The sequence below is a fragment of the Scyliorhinus torazame genome, chromosome 3 (assembly GCF_047496885.1).
Source record: "Scyliorhinus torazame isolate Kashiwa2021f chromosome 3, sScyTor2.1, whole genome shotgun sequence".
NCBI classification, from domain to species: Eukaryota; Metazoa; Chordata; class Chondrichthyes; order Carcharhiniformes; family Scyliorhinidae; genus Scyliorhinus; species Scyliorhinus torazame.
In genome coordinates this window covers 284,736,994-284,754,799 of record NC_092709.1, presented here as the reverse complement: position 1 = coordinate 284,754,799, position 17,806 = coordinate 284,736,994, and the positions used below count along the sequence as shown (strand labels likewise).

The following is a 17,806-nucleotide window of genomic DNA, read 5'->3' as shown; positions in this document are numbered from 1 at the left end:
AACTCCAATGTTGTTTCATTTTTTTTTAATCGACCTGTGCTCTCTTGCAGGCTGTGCCATATTCCAGAGAATTCAAGCAGAAGTATGATTACTTTCGGAAGAAACTGAAGAAGCCTGTAAGTATGCAGTACGTTGCCTCATGAATAGCTTGAGAGGTACTATACTGCAAAGCATAATGTATGCACTTTGATTATCAGACATAATGAAAATATATGTGTAATGTGAACGAGTAACAGGAAACATCTTGTGGAAAAGCTAATACTTCTGTGTTGAATTGTTTTGCATTCTCTATTGATGTTGAAGTTGATTGTGTGGCTATGTAACTTGATTGAAGGGCTGTCCAGATTTTCTTCAAATACATAAGCTGGTTAGTACATATAGTAGGTATGATTAACATTACATTTACCAGCTGACACCAATATTTTGAAGTTGTCTGTCTTAAATGTTAAAGCTTCCATAATCAAACTTATACAGAGCACCACAAATGCTTACCTGTACCTGTGTTTAGATTTTACGATAAAGATCTAATTGCAAATGTACTAAGAATAGTGGTGAAAAATTGATCTTGTCCCTAATGATTTTGCTTTATTTTAAAATTTCAGTGCAATATTCAGATGTATAGTCCTTTTTTGGGTGCTGTGAGTGCTCTTAGAGGTCCAAATTCTCAATGTGAAGAATAATAAAATTGGGATTGAACATTTTAGCTTATATCATGTGTTCTTTTTCATACATCACATTTGTTGCTGTAATTAACTTTTGCAGCAAAGATGTGTAGATCCTTTAATTTTAGGTTTTATACATTTTAGCATTTTTTTCCCATCCTGAATATGAACATTACTTATGGTTCCATTTTTGTTCCAGGCTGACATACCCAATAGATTTGAAATGAAGCTGCATAGAGGCAACATTCTAGAGGAGTCTTACAGGCGAATTATGTCCTTAAAACGACCAGATGTGCTAAAGGCCAGACTTTGGATAGAATTTGAGTCAGAGAAAGGACTTGATTATGGAGGTGTCGCAAGAGAATGGTTCTTCCTTTTGTCGAAAGAAATGTTCAATCCTTACTATGGACTTTTTGAATATTCAGCCACGTAAGTATGCAGTATCTCTCACCTACATTAACTTCCCTTACTACAACACTCCATCACACACTCCCACACCCACACACACTCAGTCACTCTCTCTCACTGACACACATACACACACACACACACACACACACACACACACACACACAGTCACTTACTGTCACTACCACACACACACACTCTCTCAGCCACTCACGCTCCTTCCTACACACAGACGGAGTCACTCCCCCCAATCCCAACAAGTCCCACTCACAGACACACAAATTTCCCCGACTACATTTACACATTGTAACAATATTTCTGTAATTAACAGATAGCTTGGAATTCACATAGGCCAGTAGAAACACATAGCTATTCAGACCCCTTTGCCTGTTCTACCATTAACTTAAATAGCAGATGATCTGTATCCTAATTCCATCAGTGCACCTTGGTACTGTTACCCTCAATACACCTGCCTAAAAAAAATCAATATCAATTTTGAAACCTTCAGTTATCCCAACCTCAACAAATTCTTGGGGTGAAAATGATAGATTTCTGTTACTTTTGTGTGAAGAAATGCTTGCTGGCATTACCCTGCGCCCTATATCTCTAACTTTGATGTTTTATTTTGGACTCCCACAACAGAGGAAACAGTTTCTCTCTATCCCTTGTGTCAACTCCCTTAAGCACACCGATATAGATGACCAAATCATAGAATTGCTACAGTGCAGAAGCAGGCCACTCGGCCCATTGAGTCTGCACCAGCCCTTCGAAAGAGCACCCCACCTAAACCCAATCCCCCATTCCATTCCTGCAACTCCATCCTTGATGGTCTTATCTCAGTGGATTAAGTTTCTAATTGTATAATACAGTAAAATAACCAAACCTGCTTGAATCATTCCTGTGTCGATTCTTTGTTTCATGAAATTCCGAACAGAAATAAATATTGAACTGTAACAATACTGTCACAATAGAGGGTCGGTGTAGACTCGATGGGCTGAATGGCCTCTTTCTGTGCTGTAGAAATTGTAATATCTTCTTTCCACTTTCCCTCCCCATATCCTTTAAATCCCTTGAGTGCCTAAAAATGTATTGAGCTCAGTCTTGAATATACTCAATGGCGGTGATGTAGTAGTATTGTTGCTGGACTACTAACCCAGAGACCCAGGTAATGCTCTGGGAACCAGGTTCGAATCTTGTCATGGCAGATAGTGACATTTGAATTAAATAAAAATCTGAAATTTTAAAAAAAGTCAAATGGTGACCATGGGCGTCATTCTCCGACCCCCCAGCGGGTCGGAGAATGGCCGTTGGCCGCCGTGAATCCCGCCCCCGCCGGTTGCCGAAGTCTCCGGTACCGGATATTCGGCGGGGGCGGGAATCGGGCCGCGCTGGTTGGCGGGCCCCCACGGCTCGATTCTCCGGCCCGGGGGCGATCTGACCCCGGGGGGTGCCCCCACGGTGGCCTGGCCCGCGATTGGGGCCCACCGATCCGCGGGCGGGCCTGTGCCGTGGGGGCACTCTTTCCCTTCTGCCTCCGCAACGGCCTCCATCATGGCGGAGGCGGAAGAGACTCTCCCCACTGCACATGCGCGGGAAACTGCCAGCTGATGCTCCCGCGCATGCGCCGCCCCAACATGTCATTTCCGCGCCAGCTGGCGGGGCAAGAAACGCCGTTTCCGCCAGCTGTCGGGGCGGAAATCCCTCCGGCGCCATCCTAGCCCCGTATCTTTGGGGTGGCGCGATGCCCGTCTGATTGGCGCCGTTTTGGGTGCCAGTCGGTGGACATCGCGCCGTTTGGGGAGAATTTTGCCCCATGAAACTATTGTCGATTGTTGTAAAACCCCATCTGGTTCACTAATGTCTTTTAGGGAAGGAAATCTGCCTCCTTACCTGGTATGGCCTACATGTGAATCCAGACCCACAGCAATGTGGTTGCCTCTTTTTAAAAAAAAAAAAATGCCAGTCAGTTCGAGTGTAATTCGGGACGGGCAACAAATGCTGGCCTTGCCTGCGAAGGCCACAGCCCATGAAAGAATAAGGGGAAGAAAATGACTGATTATCCACAGCTCACTGCATTACAGAATTCAAAAGAGTCACAACTCCGAGTGAAGAAATTCCTCCTCATCTCAGTCCAAAATCTGTGCTCTAAGCATCCTGTTCAGCTTTCTAAGAATTTTATATGACACATTGAGAGGCTTTATATGTGCAATTTTCTCTTAACAGCTGTTTTTGCTGGCTGAATATTTAAGAATGTTAACTATTTCCAATGATACCATTAATTGACTTAGTCAATTCTGCTTTGATTTAGTTTGAGTTTCTCTTGATTTAATGCTTTTATTTATTCCTGTCTCTACACGTGAATATATATTTTAAAGATATTCAAACGTAAGTCATTCTTTGTCCCAACAAGACTGAAGTGATGCTTGAAGGTCTGAAATTTAAATCACTTGAATCCTGCCTGTAACTAATCCGCTTGAGCACAGAATGTCTCAAGTGTTTGACCTTTCCTTTTGTCCAAATAACACTTGCTCTATGGTACCTATCTATTTTCTTCAGTATTTAAAACTTCAACTTTTTAAAATACTTTTCAAACAGGGATAATTATACACTCCAGATCAATCCAAATTCTGGTCTGTGTAATGAAGATCATCTCTCTTACTTCAAATTCATTGGGCGTGTGGCTGGAATGGCAGTGCACCATGGGAAGTTACTTGATGGTAAGTTAGATGTTTTGATTTTGGAGCAGTGCTTAACAAGTAAATATGTGTTAACCAGAATTGCTAAATTATTAGAGTTTGACTAGCTTAGGTTTTTAAGGACATGTATGAATCACAACGGGGCAGTGATTCACAAATCCAGGTGGCCAAAGCTCTAAATCTAGCAGAATTTGGTAGTGGGAAATAATTTTTTTTGTCTCCCGTTTGTGGCAGGTCATTCCTCTTCCTCCTTTGTTTACTTTGTTTTCATAGCTAAAAGCCCAAGCCTTTTATTTCTTGGGCAAACTAATTGTGTTTGTTGAAGAACAAGAGATTGTTTTGGGAACTATTTTTGACCATCAAAAAGGTGCTGGAAGAGGGTTTCATGGTGAGTCTAGAATTGGGCACTAGGGTCTCAGAATGATGGGCCGGCCGAGGATGAGGAGAAATTTGGGTATCTACAGCTTTCAGTGGTAGCGAATTTCAGTTGATGAATGTATTGAAGACATATTGGGCTGGATTCTCTGATTTTGCAGCGAAGTGCTGATGCCGGCGTGGAAACAGTGGTGTTTTACGACACCAAAATCAGCGCCGAACCCTCACCGATTCTAGGACCAGTGAGGGGCTAGCAGCGGCACTCGATAAAACTCCTGGCTCTCAAGCCAAATCCGGCGGGAGAATGGTCGGGTCCGTGGCCGCTCAGGTGCACGACGACTACCTGCAGCTGTCGTGCCGTACAACATGGTGCCAGCCGCGCACGGACCCGACCTGCCAGATAGTGCCCCCCAGCCCTCGCCAAAGACCCCCTCCACCCCAGCCAAGCAGTATGGCTCCCCCTCCCAGCTGTGGCGGCGCTGGACATAGTCCGCAGCCGCCATGCGAGGTTGATGAAAACTGACAGCACAAGTGATCCGTGCCGTTGCGAATTCGGCCCATCGGTGGAGAGCTTTCAGGTGACATCCTGAGGCCGTCCCAACGGCGTACGCAGTACTTCCCGATGATGCCGCTTTGGAGGGGACGGAGCATCCAAAAACAGGCGCCGCCCCCAATTACGATATCAGCGTCGGGCAACGGAGAACCCCACCCATTATTTCCTGTGGCTAATGCGGTGTCCCTAAAAAAAGCAGGCTGTACCAATTGCCTAGTTTGCTTAAAACATCCCTCAGAAATTATGCACTTTTTAATATAACATTAAAATTACAAGCAGGGAATCTATTTAGCTGCAGGACAGCAGGCAAAGTTGTTTACCTTGGTTCTGATATTCTTGTATCATGCATGTAGCAAAAGCAGATGCATTTTGAAAATAACATGAAACTGTAATGACTAATTTAGTGACATCGTCAGTAGATAATCTTTTACCCAGAACAAATGTAAATAAATAAATGGAGAAGAGATCCTTCATCTCAAAAAAAAAGGGAAACTTGATTAATTTTATTGTATTTAGAAAGATGCAACAATTCTAGAATTTTGCCTCACCTAACCATGGCCTCCACTCGTGCATTTGCAAATATTAAACCCAAACCCTGAGCACCTTGCAATCTACTCAGCAACAGCAAAAGGATGTGTGGCTATCAGTGAGGAGCAATCAGCAAAGGGCAATCTGCATATAACTTTCCTTTTAATTGTCTACTGTATTTGGCAACGTATGATTTGAATTTTATATATATATTTTTTAAATTTAGAGGACCCAATTTATTTTTACCAATTAAGGGGCAATTTAGTGTGTTCAATCCACCTACCCTGCACATCTTTGAGTTGTGGGGGCGAAACCCACGCAAACACAGGGAGAATGGGCAAACTCCACACGGACAGTGACCCAGAGCCGGGATCGAACCTGGGACCTCGACGCCGTGAGACTGCAGTGCTGAATTTTATACTTAATAACTTGCTGGAGAACCCTGTTCACTTTAATCAATTGTATTTTGTTCATTCTTCGCTATCTTGATACTTTGTATCCCAATGGAGATCATTCTGGTCTTCACCTTGTCCACCATTGGGTCCACTTGTGATGCCCTGTGTGTTTTCATATTTTCTTTTTATATGAGGTGGCTTGATTATTAATCAATTCTTCAATTTTGCCCATTGAAATTGTATATCAGGTTTCGTGTTGGTTAGTTGGTAGACTGATTGTTAAATTCTGATGGAAGAATTGAATTAAAGGGTAAGGACAAACCGGGGTATCAATGAAAGCTGGCAGGACAGTGGGGTCTTCTGTTACGTGTTATATTTGGTAAGCTGTGCTGTGACTCCATACTTTATTTACAAATAAAAATTTTGCAAACGCAAAAGTAATCACTAAAGGCAATTAGATATGAAATCTCTTTGAGGCCGTAGGAAAATGTATCCGAAACATACTGGTTGAATATGTCAGGCATCAACATGGCGACTGGGATAAAAAAAAGTTGCTTTTCCAAGTTGCTGCCACAGACACAAAGTCAGCTGGGTAAATATTAAAATCACTCTCACGGCCAAGATAAATAACAAAATTGATTGTTTGCACTTTTTGTTCCATGCTGTAACTCCTGTTAGCATTTGACTAATACTGTGATTCATTGAGCTGTTGAGTTTATATTCCATGCATTCATTTTGTTTCTGTTGCAGGTTTCTTTATTAGACCATTTTACAAGATGATGTTGGCAAAATCCATCACACTGAAAGATATGGAATCAGTGGTGAGTACGAAAGAAACTTTGAGTTACTGCGCATAATCCATTGGACGATCATTAGAAATCAATCACTATCTCATTTACAAACACCTGAATTTGTTCACTCGGAAATTGGTTGCAACTTCAGTGGGGTTGTGTATTGGAGTGACACTACTTTGGACTTTCCTTTTTCTCTCTCCAGATTACACAAGGTCATTGCTCATTTTCTCCCCATGATATATCGATATCCTGCAATGTTTTGTGCCACCGCATTATCTATAATAGCAGCATATATAAAGACTGCTGATATAGTTGCTTTCAAATGGCGTGGAGGAAGACAGGGGTCCGGAGCTTCCAATTTCCTGATGGTCATACCAAAGAGGTATCCCCCAAGATGTGCTGAAGGCTCCTTGGGAGTCCCCATGCACTGACAATGCGGGAATTGCCGTAAAAGTTTGACTTTGATGGGAAATTCCCCTGCATCCGAATCTCTTGCGTTTGAGTCAGAGATTTCAGGTGGTCCTGACTCACTTACCAAAAATGTTATTTCTGAAAAGTTGGAAGGATTAAAATCAGTTCTAACCCCTGGATAACTATACTGCTTACCCTTCAAATAACGCCTCCCTAGCACACCTTGAAATTGCCTGACTACGCTCCCCCTCCTGCCCAACAATCAAACCATCCCTCGACCCACCCTACCCCCTCACCCACTTATCTGCCCTCTACCCCTGCACCCATTTACCTGCCATACTCCCTCACCAACCTAGCTGCCCTCTATTTCCTCACGCATCTACCCACCATCCTTGCCCCTCACCCATCTACCTGCCATGCTACTTCCTCACCCGCTTGCTTTCTCCCCATAGCTTCTCACAGTGTCTTTGGGACCTTTCAATTTACTGGAATACGACAGTTAGTGCCATAAAAATGGGGCATGACGACTTCCCCCGATGATCTTGCACTACAAGGAAGGGTTCCCAGAATGGGTGTGCTCTCCATTTCTGAAGAGGCCAGGTTCAGAAGTCCAGGTGACAGCTGCAGATGGCAATCCAATAGCACTTGCCACTCTGAAGACTAGGCCCAATGAAAGTGTTACTGCAGCCACTTATAGGAATTTTGTTTCTTTTCCTAAAATAATATTTTTGAAAATATTTTCAATGAAGCTGAACTGTATTGACTGCAAGAGGAAGAAAGCTTTCTCTCAGCTGCTTATATATACAAAACATCGTAGAGGCAAGTGTTAGATGTTGTAAACTAAATGAGCTCTGATATCATAGAATAGTATCATAGAATCTCTACAGTGCAGTGTCATGTGAATGTCATTTTAAGACATTTTTATCTGGCTGCAGTGATATCATTGTGTGGATGGAACTGTGTTCTGTCTCTGCTTTTTACTTGCGTTTTGAGCTGAAAGCTCTTTTTGGCTCTGTGTTTTTAGTTTTGCTTTCAGTTGGAGAGCTGCATTCAAACCGAGCAGATGTATTTTTGGGCTCTCTCTCTACATGATAAAGAATGTCGCCAGATCACTTGATGATTTCCAAGAAATACCTGTTTCTGTAAGGAATGCAAACCTACTGTCTTTGTTAAAAAGTGTTTTGGCTTATGGATGTTGTTTGGGAAGTTACTAAGGGTTACCTATAGAGTACTGTATCTTTTTTGGGGATTATCAGGATTGGTAGTTGAGATGTTTACTGTGTGTTGATAAAATGTTAACTGGATTCATAGATAAACATAGGGCGGGATTCTGTGATCCTGAGGCTAAGTGTTGACGCCGTCGGAAATGCCGTCGCGTTTCTCGACGGCGTCAACACGGCCTCAGGATCAACAATTCTGGCCCCTACAGGGGGCCAGCACGGCACTGGAGCGGTACATGCTGCTCCAGCTGCTGATTCCGGCATCAAATGGGCGCCACGGGATCCGCACATGCGCAGTGGCTTCCTTCAACACGCTGGCCCCGAAGCAACATGGTGCAGGGTTACAGGAGCCAGCGCAGAAGAAAGGAGGCCCCCAGCCAGAGAGGCCGGCCCGCTGATCGGTGGGCCCCGATCGCGGGCCAGGCCACATCGGAGGCCCTGCCCCCCCCCCCCCCCCCCGGGGTCGGACGCCCCCCCACCCCCCTCCACAGGCTGCCCCCCAAATCTTCCATGCCAAGTTCCCACCAGCTAAGAGCAGGTGTGGACGGCGCCAGCGGGACTTTTATGATGGCCGCTCGGCCCATCCCGGGCCGAGAATTGGTGGGCCGGCCGCGTAGAGTGGCCCCCGACCGGCGCCGCGCCAACCACGCCGGCGCCAATGGTGCCGATTCTCCGCTCTCTGCAGAGAATCGCGTGCCGGCATCAGGGCAGCGTGACGCGATTCGCGACGGTCACGGGGATTCTCTGGCCTGGCCCTGGGCTGAGAGAATCCCGCCCATTTTTCTTGTTTAAAAATACTTTTAGGTCTCTGTTGCATCACACCTGTAAAGTAGGCCCTTGTGCTCCCCATAACCAAAATCTATTAAACGTTTTGGGTCAGGTAAAGTCCATGATATACTTTTGTGTTCTTTAAACCCTGGCCCATAATAACAGAACAAGGCCATTCAGCCCATTGAGTCTGCACCAACCTCCAAAAGGGCACCCTACTTAGGCCCATGCCCCACCCTATCCCTGTAACCCAGTAACTCAATTTTTGGACACTGAGGGGAAATTTAGCACGTCCAATCCATCTAACCTGCACATTTTTGAACTGTAGGAGGAAACCGGAGCACCCAGACGAAACCCATGCAAACAAGGGGAGAATGTGTAAACTCCATATAGACAGTCCCCTGTAATGTTCTTTGACTGGGCTGATGTTGAATCTTGATATTGTAGTGTGAACAAAGAACATTAGGCTTTTTTTGTAAGCAAAGTTGTTTATTACTAACACTACACAAACAAATTACTAAAATGTCTAAGATTAATACAGTTGCAAATAATGTTCCAACACTAACTTACACTAAGATCCGACAGAGTTACTCTAATATGCAACTACTGCAAACTCCTTACTAACACCTTCTCCTGGAACACATGGTGAATGGGTTCCTCTGTCCCGCCGCACCAGATTTATGGTTCAGCACGCCGTCGGGATTCTCCGTTTTGCCGGCTGGTCATTGTGCAGCAGCCCCATGCCATTGGGAAACCCCCGGGCTGCCAGCAAAACAAAGAATCCCGATGGCGGCTAATTCAGCCCATGGTGTGTCCCGGCCATGTGCCTACATACTTGCACCACCTGCTGGCCAGATGCTGGAACTATAACAAGTATGCATATATTATTATTTACATACAGATGATAATACAGATGACAATCTACTTATCATCACATCCCCCAGGGTCAGGATCAAACCTGGGACCCTGCCGCTGTGAGGCAGCAGTGCTAGCCACCATGCCGCCCTCCAAATTACATTCTGTCACATGAGCCAAGTTCTCTTCGTTTATGAACATCTATGTATGATCGTTCTGCATACTTTTGTCACTCGTTGTTTTGTGAGCAACCTTTTTTCAGTCATCTTGTTATTGGCCTTTTTCCTGCTGAACTGCCACTCTCAAATCACCCACATTTTGTTCAATTTACCATGGCATGACAGGAAGAGAGAAGTTGTTTACAAAATTCAAACAGAACGGTAGTGTAATGACATCAATAATGAGTGTTGTGTTACTGAAAATACATGTACCGTTTTTCTTGTATAAATTCAGTCATTGATTGGATATTTACCTTGCTCTTTATTTTACATAGTAAAATTTCCTAATGCATATTCTTTCAGATCATTTAGGTTCTGTAAATGGTCTATTTATTGAAGTAGTTTTATTTCACTGGGTTATTTCTAATTTTGCTTTGCACACACCTATTGAACCATGCATTTATCTTGTGTGCATACTTCCTTAAATTGTGCTTTGGAACTGGGACATCAAAGTAATTAGTGAAATCAGACTGTCCCTTCATGAAAACAGAAAATGCTGGCAATATCTGTGCAGAGAGGAACAGAGTTAACATTTCAGATCGGTGACCATTTGTCAGAACAGGGAGTGCTGAGAGATAATAGTTAAGTCAAGCAGGGAAAGAGTGTGGGATGGAGGGAAGAAAGAACAAGTGGAACATCTCTGATTGGGTGGAAGTCAGGGAGATTAAATGACAAAATGCATGGTGTTGAAAGGTAGAAGTGTGAGTGAAGTAGATGGTTAATACATATTATGTGTTTGCACACTCTAAAATTTAATAAATTATTGTTGCTCCATTTTAGGATGGCGAATATTTCAATTCTTTGAAATGGATTCTTGAAAATGACCCCACTGAGCTGGATCTCAGGTTTTGTATAGATGAAGAAAATTTTGGGCAGGTATGCTGATTTGTAACCTACAGCTTTCAAGACTGCATTATTTCAAGCTAATCATATTGAAGAATAAAGCATGTAAATCAAGTTTTTGAGAACTCTGATGATGGCTGTTTTCCAAAATTGAATTAGTGCAAACAACAAGGTTGAAGCATTAACAACCAGCTTCAGCCAGAAGTGCCATGTGAATGACCCACCTCCACTTCCTCCTGAGGTCTCCAACATCACAGGTCTCAGTATTCAACCAATTCGACTCGCTCTTTGATATCAAGAAACGACTGAAGGCACTGGGTACTGCAAAGGTTATGGGCCCGAAAAACATTCCGGCAATAGTACTGAAGACTTGGGCTTCAGAACTAACTGCGCCCCTCGCAAAGCTGTTGCAGTACAACCACAACACTGCCACCTGCCAGTGTGGAAATTTGCCCAAATATTTCCTGTCCACAAAAACGAGACAAATCCAATCCAGCCAGTCACCGTCCCATCAGCCTATTCTCAGTCATTGGCAAAATGTTATCTTTTTTAAAAAAAATATATTTATTCAAATGTTTCAACAAATTTTCAACAAACCCCCCCCGCCCCCCAACAAAAAGAAAGAAACAAGAACACAACAATCCAAACTTATACATTGAATTTCCCCCATATACAATAACCCCCCATATAACATTTAAAAACACAAATAGGGAAACCCCCCCCCCCCACCTTCACCCAAACACCACCCCAAAAGAACCCCCCCACCCCCACCCCGCCCTTGGGCTGCTGCTGACCTCCTCCTAACGCTCTGCGAGATAGTCTAGGAACGGTTGCCACCGCCTGAGGAACCCTTGCACAGACCATCGCAAGGCAAACTTTATCCTCTCCAGCTTGATGAACCCTGCCATGTCATTGATCCAAGCTTCCACACTCGGGGGCTTCGCATCTTTCCACAGTAGCAAAATCCTCTGCCCGGCTACCAAGGACGCAACGGCCAGAATACCGGCCTCTTTCGCCTCCTGCACTCCCGGCTCGTCCGATACCCCAAATAATGCCAATCCACAGCTCAGCTTGACCCCGGCGTTCACCACCTTGGACATAGTCCTCGCAAAACCCATCCAGCGCCGGGCACGACCAGAACATATGGACATGATTTGCCGGGCTCCCCAAGCACCTCCCACATCTGTCCTCTACCCCAAAGAACCTACTCAACCTTGCCCCTGTCATATGCGCTCTGTGAATCTATCCGGGATAGGCTTTATGGACGTGGGAAAAGAAGGAAAATTCCCTGGCCAGCAGCCTGGCAAACCTCCATGGATCCATTCCCCCCCATCTGGTCCATAAACTCCCTGAGTACCTTGGTCGCAGCTGGACTCTTACCCGTCCTGGACCTAGAATGGTCCAGTGCTGGGTCCAACACCGTGTTGAAGTCCCCCCCCCCCCCCCCCCCCACCTTCAGATGTGTCTCCTGGAGCATAACCACGTCTGCCTTCAGTCCCTTTAAGTGCGCGAACACCCGGGCCCCCTTGACCGGCCCATTCAGGCCCCTCACATTCCAAGTTATCAGCCGGATCGGGGGGCTACTCGCCCCCCCCTCCCCAACTAGCCATCTCCTTTTCTAGGCCAGCCGCGTGCCCGCGCCTCCCGCACCCTCCATTCCCCCAGGCGGCGGACCCCCGCCCCAACTATCTCTCCTACTTCCAGCTCCCTTTTGGCCACTGCAGCAGCAACCCAGTCCCCCCCCCCCCCCCCCCCGCCGCTAGATCCTCATCTAGCCATTTTGCTCACCCCATGACACTCCCGTAAGTCAGCTGACTCCTGCTGACCCCGGCCTCTCCCGCCATTCCATCGACCCCCCAGTGTGAGAATCCCTCCACCCCTTGGCAGTCAGTGTGCACTCCTCTCCAGCACCGCCCTTCCTCCCCGGCCCCGCTCCCATCCTTCCCTAACGCGGGAAAAATCCCACGCTTGCCTGAGCCGGCCCTGCCCACTCTGGCGCAGCTCTTTTTTGCAGCCTTACCCCAACTTCCCATCCCCGGGCCTCCACCCCTCCTCTTCCTCCGTGGGGCCCTGCCCCTCCAACACCGACGCCCACACTCTCCCACAGCCCCACATCAAATCCATTCACCCATCCCCACCCAGCACTCAAACAAAAAGAACATTCCCCAAACGCGGTAAACACAGTAAACATCCCCCCACGACAAACCCTCAATTTGAGTCCAAGTTTTCAGTCTGTATAAAGTTCCATGCCTCATCAGGCGTTTCAAAATATTGGTGCCGATCTTGGAACGTGACCCACAATCGCGCTGGCTGCAGCATCCCGAAATTCACCCCCTTCCGATGGAGCACCGCCTTAGCCCGGTTGACACCAGCCCTCTTCTTAGCCACCTCCACACTCCAGTCCTGATAAATTTGGATCTCCGTGTTCTCCCACCTGCTGCTCCGCTCTTTTTTGGCCCATCTCAGGACACACTCTCTGTCCATAAAGCGGTGAAACCTCACCACTACAGCCCTTGGCGGCTCATTGGCTTTGGGTCTCCTTGCCAGGACCCGATGAGCCCCATCCAGCTCCAGGGGCCTCGGGAAAGCTCCCGCGCCCCTCAGCGAATTGAGCATCGTGCTCATATATGCCCCGGCATCGAGCTCCTCCACTCCTTCAGGGAGACCCAGAATCCAAAGATTCATCCTCCTTGACCTATTCTCCAGGTCCTCGAATTTTTCCGCCAACCTCTTGTGCAGCGCCTCATGCGCCTCCACCTTCACCGCCAGGCCCAAGATCTCGTCCTCGTTCTCCAAGGCTTTTTGCCACACCTCCCGGATCGCCACCCCTTGGGCCTTCTGGGTCTCCACAAGCTTGGCAAAGTGTTACCAAGCCACACTTACTCAGCAATAACCTTCTCACTAACAGCCAGTTTGGGTTCCGCTAAGGCCATTTAGCTCCTGACATCAAATATGGACAAAAGGGCTGTACTCAAGAGGTGAGGGGAGAGTCACTGCCCTTGACATCAAGGGAACATTTGACCTGGTATAGCATCAAGGAGTTCTAGAAAAACTGGAGGCAATGGGAATAAGTCTCCAGTGGTTGGAGTCATACTTTAGCACAAAGGAAGGTGGTTGTGATTGTTGGAGGCCAATCATCTCAATCCGAGGATATCACTAAAGGAGGTCCACAGGGTATTGTCTGGGGGTTACTATTGACCAGAAACTGAACTGGATCAGCCTTTAAGAGCAGGTCAGAGGATGGAAATTCTGAGACGAGTAACTCGGCTCCTGACTCCGCAAAGCCGATCTACCATCTATAAGACATAAGTCAGGAGTGTGATGTAATACTCTCCACTTGCCTGGAAGAGTACAGCTGTAACAACAATCAAGAAGCTTAACACCATCCGGGAAAAAACTTGATTGCCATCCCATTGACCACCTTCAACATTCATTGACTCCACAACTGACACACAGTGATGTAGTGTGTACCAATGCAAGATGACTGCAGCATCTCACCTTTCAAGCTCATGACCTCTGCCATATAGAAGGGAAAAGGCAGCAAATTCATGGAAATGCCACCACCTTCAAGTTCCCTCCAAGCTACACCCCATCCTGATATGGAACTATGCCATCGTTCCTTCACTGCCACCAGGTCAAAATCCTGGAACTCCCTCTCTAACAGCACTGCGGGTGTACAATGCCACATGCACTGCAGTGGTTGAAGAAGGACGCTCCCCAACACCTTCACGAAGTCAGTTCGGGAGGGGCAATAAATGTTGGCCTAACCAGCAATGCCCATATCCCATGAAAGACATTTTTTAAAATGAAATAATCTTGCGTGATTCAAAAGGCATTTTCCCCTCAAATTTGAGTAGATTGTCATGATTATCTCCGAAATTTAGCACAGGGCTAAATCGCTGGCTTTGAAAGCAGACCAAGGCAGGCCAGCAGCACGGTTCGATTCCCGTAACAGCCTCCCCGAACAGGCGCCGGAATGTGGTGACTAGGGGCTTTTCACAGTAACTTCATTTGAAGCCTACTTGTGACAAGAAGCGATTTTCATTTCAAATGGCCAAAGCCTTGAAAAGCCGTTAATTCCTGTGACATACCATTTATTATGTTTTTTTTGTCACAAAAGGGCATCAGTGACCTTCACTGCTATTGATAATTCCATCTGGATGATTAACCATCTCCTGTAGTTTTCATGGAGCAGCTGGTGTACCTATGTCACAGCCTCCATCTGAGCTTTGCCATTAGTTAGCTGACGTGTTACATTTGCTAACTCGTCGTTGTTTCCTCGCTGAGTGATACCTCTCCGAGTCAGCTCTGCTTGCGTTGGTTCATTTCTACATCAAAAGATAACCTGCTGCAGCCGTACGGCATGTCAGACAGTTCCTTTGTGTGCAACTGATGTTTTTTAAGAATTCATTCCAGTATCATTTCTTTTAAAGGAAATGATGTATATTAAATGTTTCATGAGGTTTGAATTTAAATAATCACAGATTACTATTTTTGTTGAGTGTCATCTTTTTGACAGCCTCTTTATTGTACATCTTCAATAATTTAGCATGTCTTTTGTAGACTTATCAAGTGGATCTGAAACCCAATGGTTCAGACATGGTGGTTACCAATGAAAACAAAAGGGAGTATATCGAGTAAGTGACTATTTACTTAATTTAGCTGTCTTCCCCGTTTCATTATCTTCTTTGTGTCCTTCTCTCAACTATGTACACTAGTTACTCCCTAGTGTGTCTGTTTTTTTCTGGGTTGTTCTAAATTTGTATTTTTCAATTATAATGCGAGCATTATAATTGGCGCATTAATGTCCTAAACCAGAATGTTTAATGAGGTTTGTGCTTTGCCATGGCACAGACTCAAAAATGTTGCATTATTGCACTGCACTAAAGCCTGCATTCCCAATTTTGTGATTGTGATGACTTATTTTCAAATGGTAATCGGATATAATAGAAATTGTCTGTTTAACGTTATGGTCTCGGCTCCCCATTGCACGATGAAAGTTATTTTGCTGTTTGGAAGCATTATTGAAAGAACATTAACTGTAAGGACATTTGATCCATCTGGCTGATTCGTCTATTTTTGCATGACACAGGAATAGGATTAGCGGCCTGTTCCATCCAATCGTTCATGGTCGATCTGGGACCTAACAGGGCAGCACGGTAGCATGGTGGTTAGCACAATTGCTTCACAGCTCCAGGGTCCCAGGTTCGATTCCCGGCTTGGTTCACTCTCTGTGCGGAGTCTGCATGTTCTCCCCGTGTCTGCGTGGGTTTCCTCCGGGTGCTCCGGTTTCCTCCCACAGTCCAAAGATGTGCCGGTTAGGCGGATTGGTCATGCTAAAATTGCCCTTAGTGTCCAATATTGCCCTTAGTCTTGGGTCGGGTTACTGGGTTATGGGGATAGGGTGGAGGTGTGAGATCGGGTAGGGTGCTCTTTCAAAAGAGCCAGAGCAGACTCGATGGGCCGAATGGCCTCCTTCTTCACTGTAAATTCTATGAAAACTCCGTTTACCCATCTTTGCCTTTATCCCTCAAGACCATTGGTGAACAAAAATCTGAGTCTCAGCTTTAAAAAGTTAACTATTGCCGCAGCATCAACTGCAATTCGTGGAAGTGTATTCAAACTCGACCACAATATGTGTGTAGTTATCGAATGGTAAAGGCGGCACAGTAGCACGGTGGTTAGCACTGTTGCTTCACAGCGCCAGGGACCCGGGTTCGATTCCCAGCTTGGGTCACTATCTGCGTGAAGTCTGCATGTTCTCCCCGTGTCTGTGTGGGTTTCCTCTGGGTGCTCCGATTTCTCCCCACAAGTCCCAAAAGACGTGCTTGTTAGATGAATTGGACATTCTGTTATGGCCAGGATTTAGAGAACCCCAAAGTGTGTCATGGAGTTCACCTGACCCACAACTTTTAATAGATTGTGGTATGGGGAGCACATGGCCCACTCTACAGGTGTGGTACAGCAGAAATGGAAAAGTATTTTTTTAAACAAAACAATGTTTATTCTATGAACTCAAATTAACTTTTTTAAAACAAACAGTGAATATCTTAGCAACCATTAATTCAAAGATAACCCCCAAAGAATACAACATTAAGTAATCCTTTAAGCTGTCCTTTTAACATCCAAAAGACTTAACATCCTTTAAACAGAAGCACATCAGAGTTTGCATTCAATACTGAAAACATTTATAATCCTGAATTCACCAAATGTTTAAGAGATAGTCCTTCATGGCAGGGAGATCAACAGTACAGCTGCTTTGGCTGACTTCAGCTGCAACACGCTGAACAACGAAACCAAAAAGACAGAGACACACCCAAGCTTTTCTCAAAGTGAAACTAAAAAGCAGAGCCAGAGCTCAGCTCCACCCACACTCTGACATCACTGCAGTAACATGAGCAGCCAAACATTTCTTCAAGCGACATTCTCATGACAATTCTGAATTCTCCCTCAGTGTACCCGAACAGGCGCCGGAGTGTGACGACTCGGGGCTTTTCACAGTAACTTCATTGCAGTGTTAATGCAAGCCTACTTGTGACAATAATAAAGATTATTATTACTTTATTCCTTAAAGATCTGGCTCTCGGTTTTACGCTGTGACCCTGCTCTGTATTCCCCAATCAGTGAAAACAAAATTATTTTTATCGACTTCATTGGTTTACCTTCATATTTTGAATATCTTAATATCTTTTCCCTTTCTACTGCCCAGGACCCTAAACACTCCTTCCAAGTGAAGCAGTGATTTACTTGTCCTGCTTTCAATTTAGTCAACCATATTTTCTGCTCACAATGTAGCCTTCTTTACACTGGGGAGTCCAAACGCAGACCGCTTTGTGGAACTGTTCACTTCACCAAGTATGACCCTAAGCTTCGGACATTTGTCATTCTAATTCCCTTCCAATCTCACACTGACATCACTTTACTCTACCTCTTACAATGACGGTGTAGCCATGTAAAATGGCTGACTCACGATTAGAATGGTCAAACCCCGATTTAAAATGGCGAATGGAAGAGGCTGATAGGAAAATCAGCCAACAGGACTCAAACGGACAGCTGCAGGTAAAGCAGTGTATTCGCCTC

At 45.4% G+C, this 17,806-nt stretch overlaps 1 protein-coding gene across 13 annotated transcripts in view; it reads left to right on the top strand.

Moving 5' to 3' along the window:
* Nucleotides 1-17,806, top strand: part of nedd4l (NEDD4 like E3 ubiquitin protein ligase) — a 635,409-nt gene that overhangs the window by 556,832 nt on the left and 60,771 nt on the right. For all 13 annotated transcript variants that reach the window (XR_011940295.1, XR_011940294.1, XR_011940293.1 and 10 more), the window contains 6 exons: nt 51-116; nt 862-1,091; nt 3,666-3,787; nt 6,368-6,438; nt 10,664-10,759; nt 15,290-15,363. Coding sequence is in view for 7 of the 13 variants with exons in the window: in XM_072497353.1 (XP_072353454.1) it covers nt 51-116; nt 862-1,091; nt 3,666-3,787; nt 6,368-6,438; nt 10,664-10,759; nt 15,290-15,363 (659 nt within the window). In the remaining 6 variants the exon portion in view is untranslated. The remainder of the gene's footprint in view (nt 1-50; nt 117-861; nt 1,092-3,665; nt 3,788-6,367; nt 6,439-10,663; nt 10,760-15,289; nt 15,364-17,806) is intronic.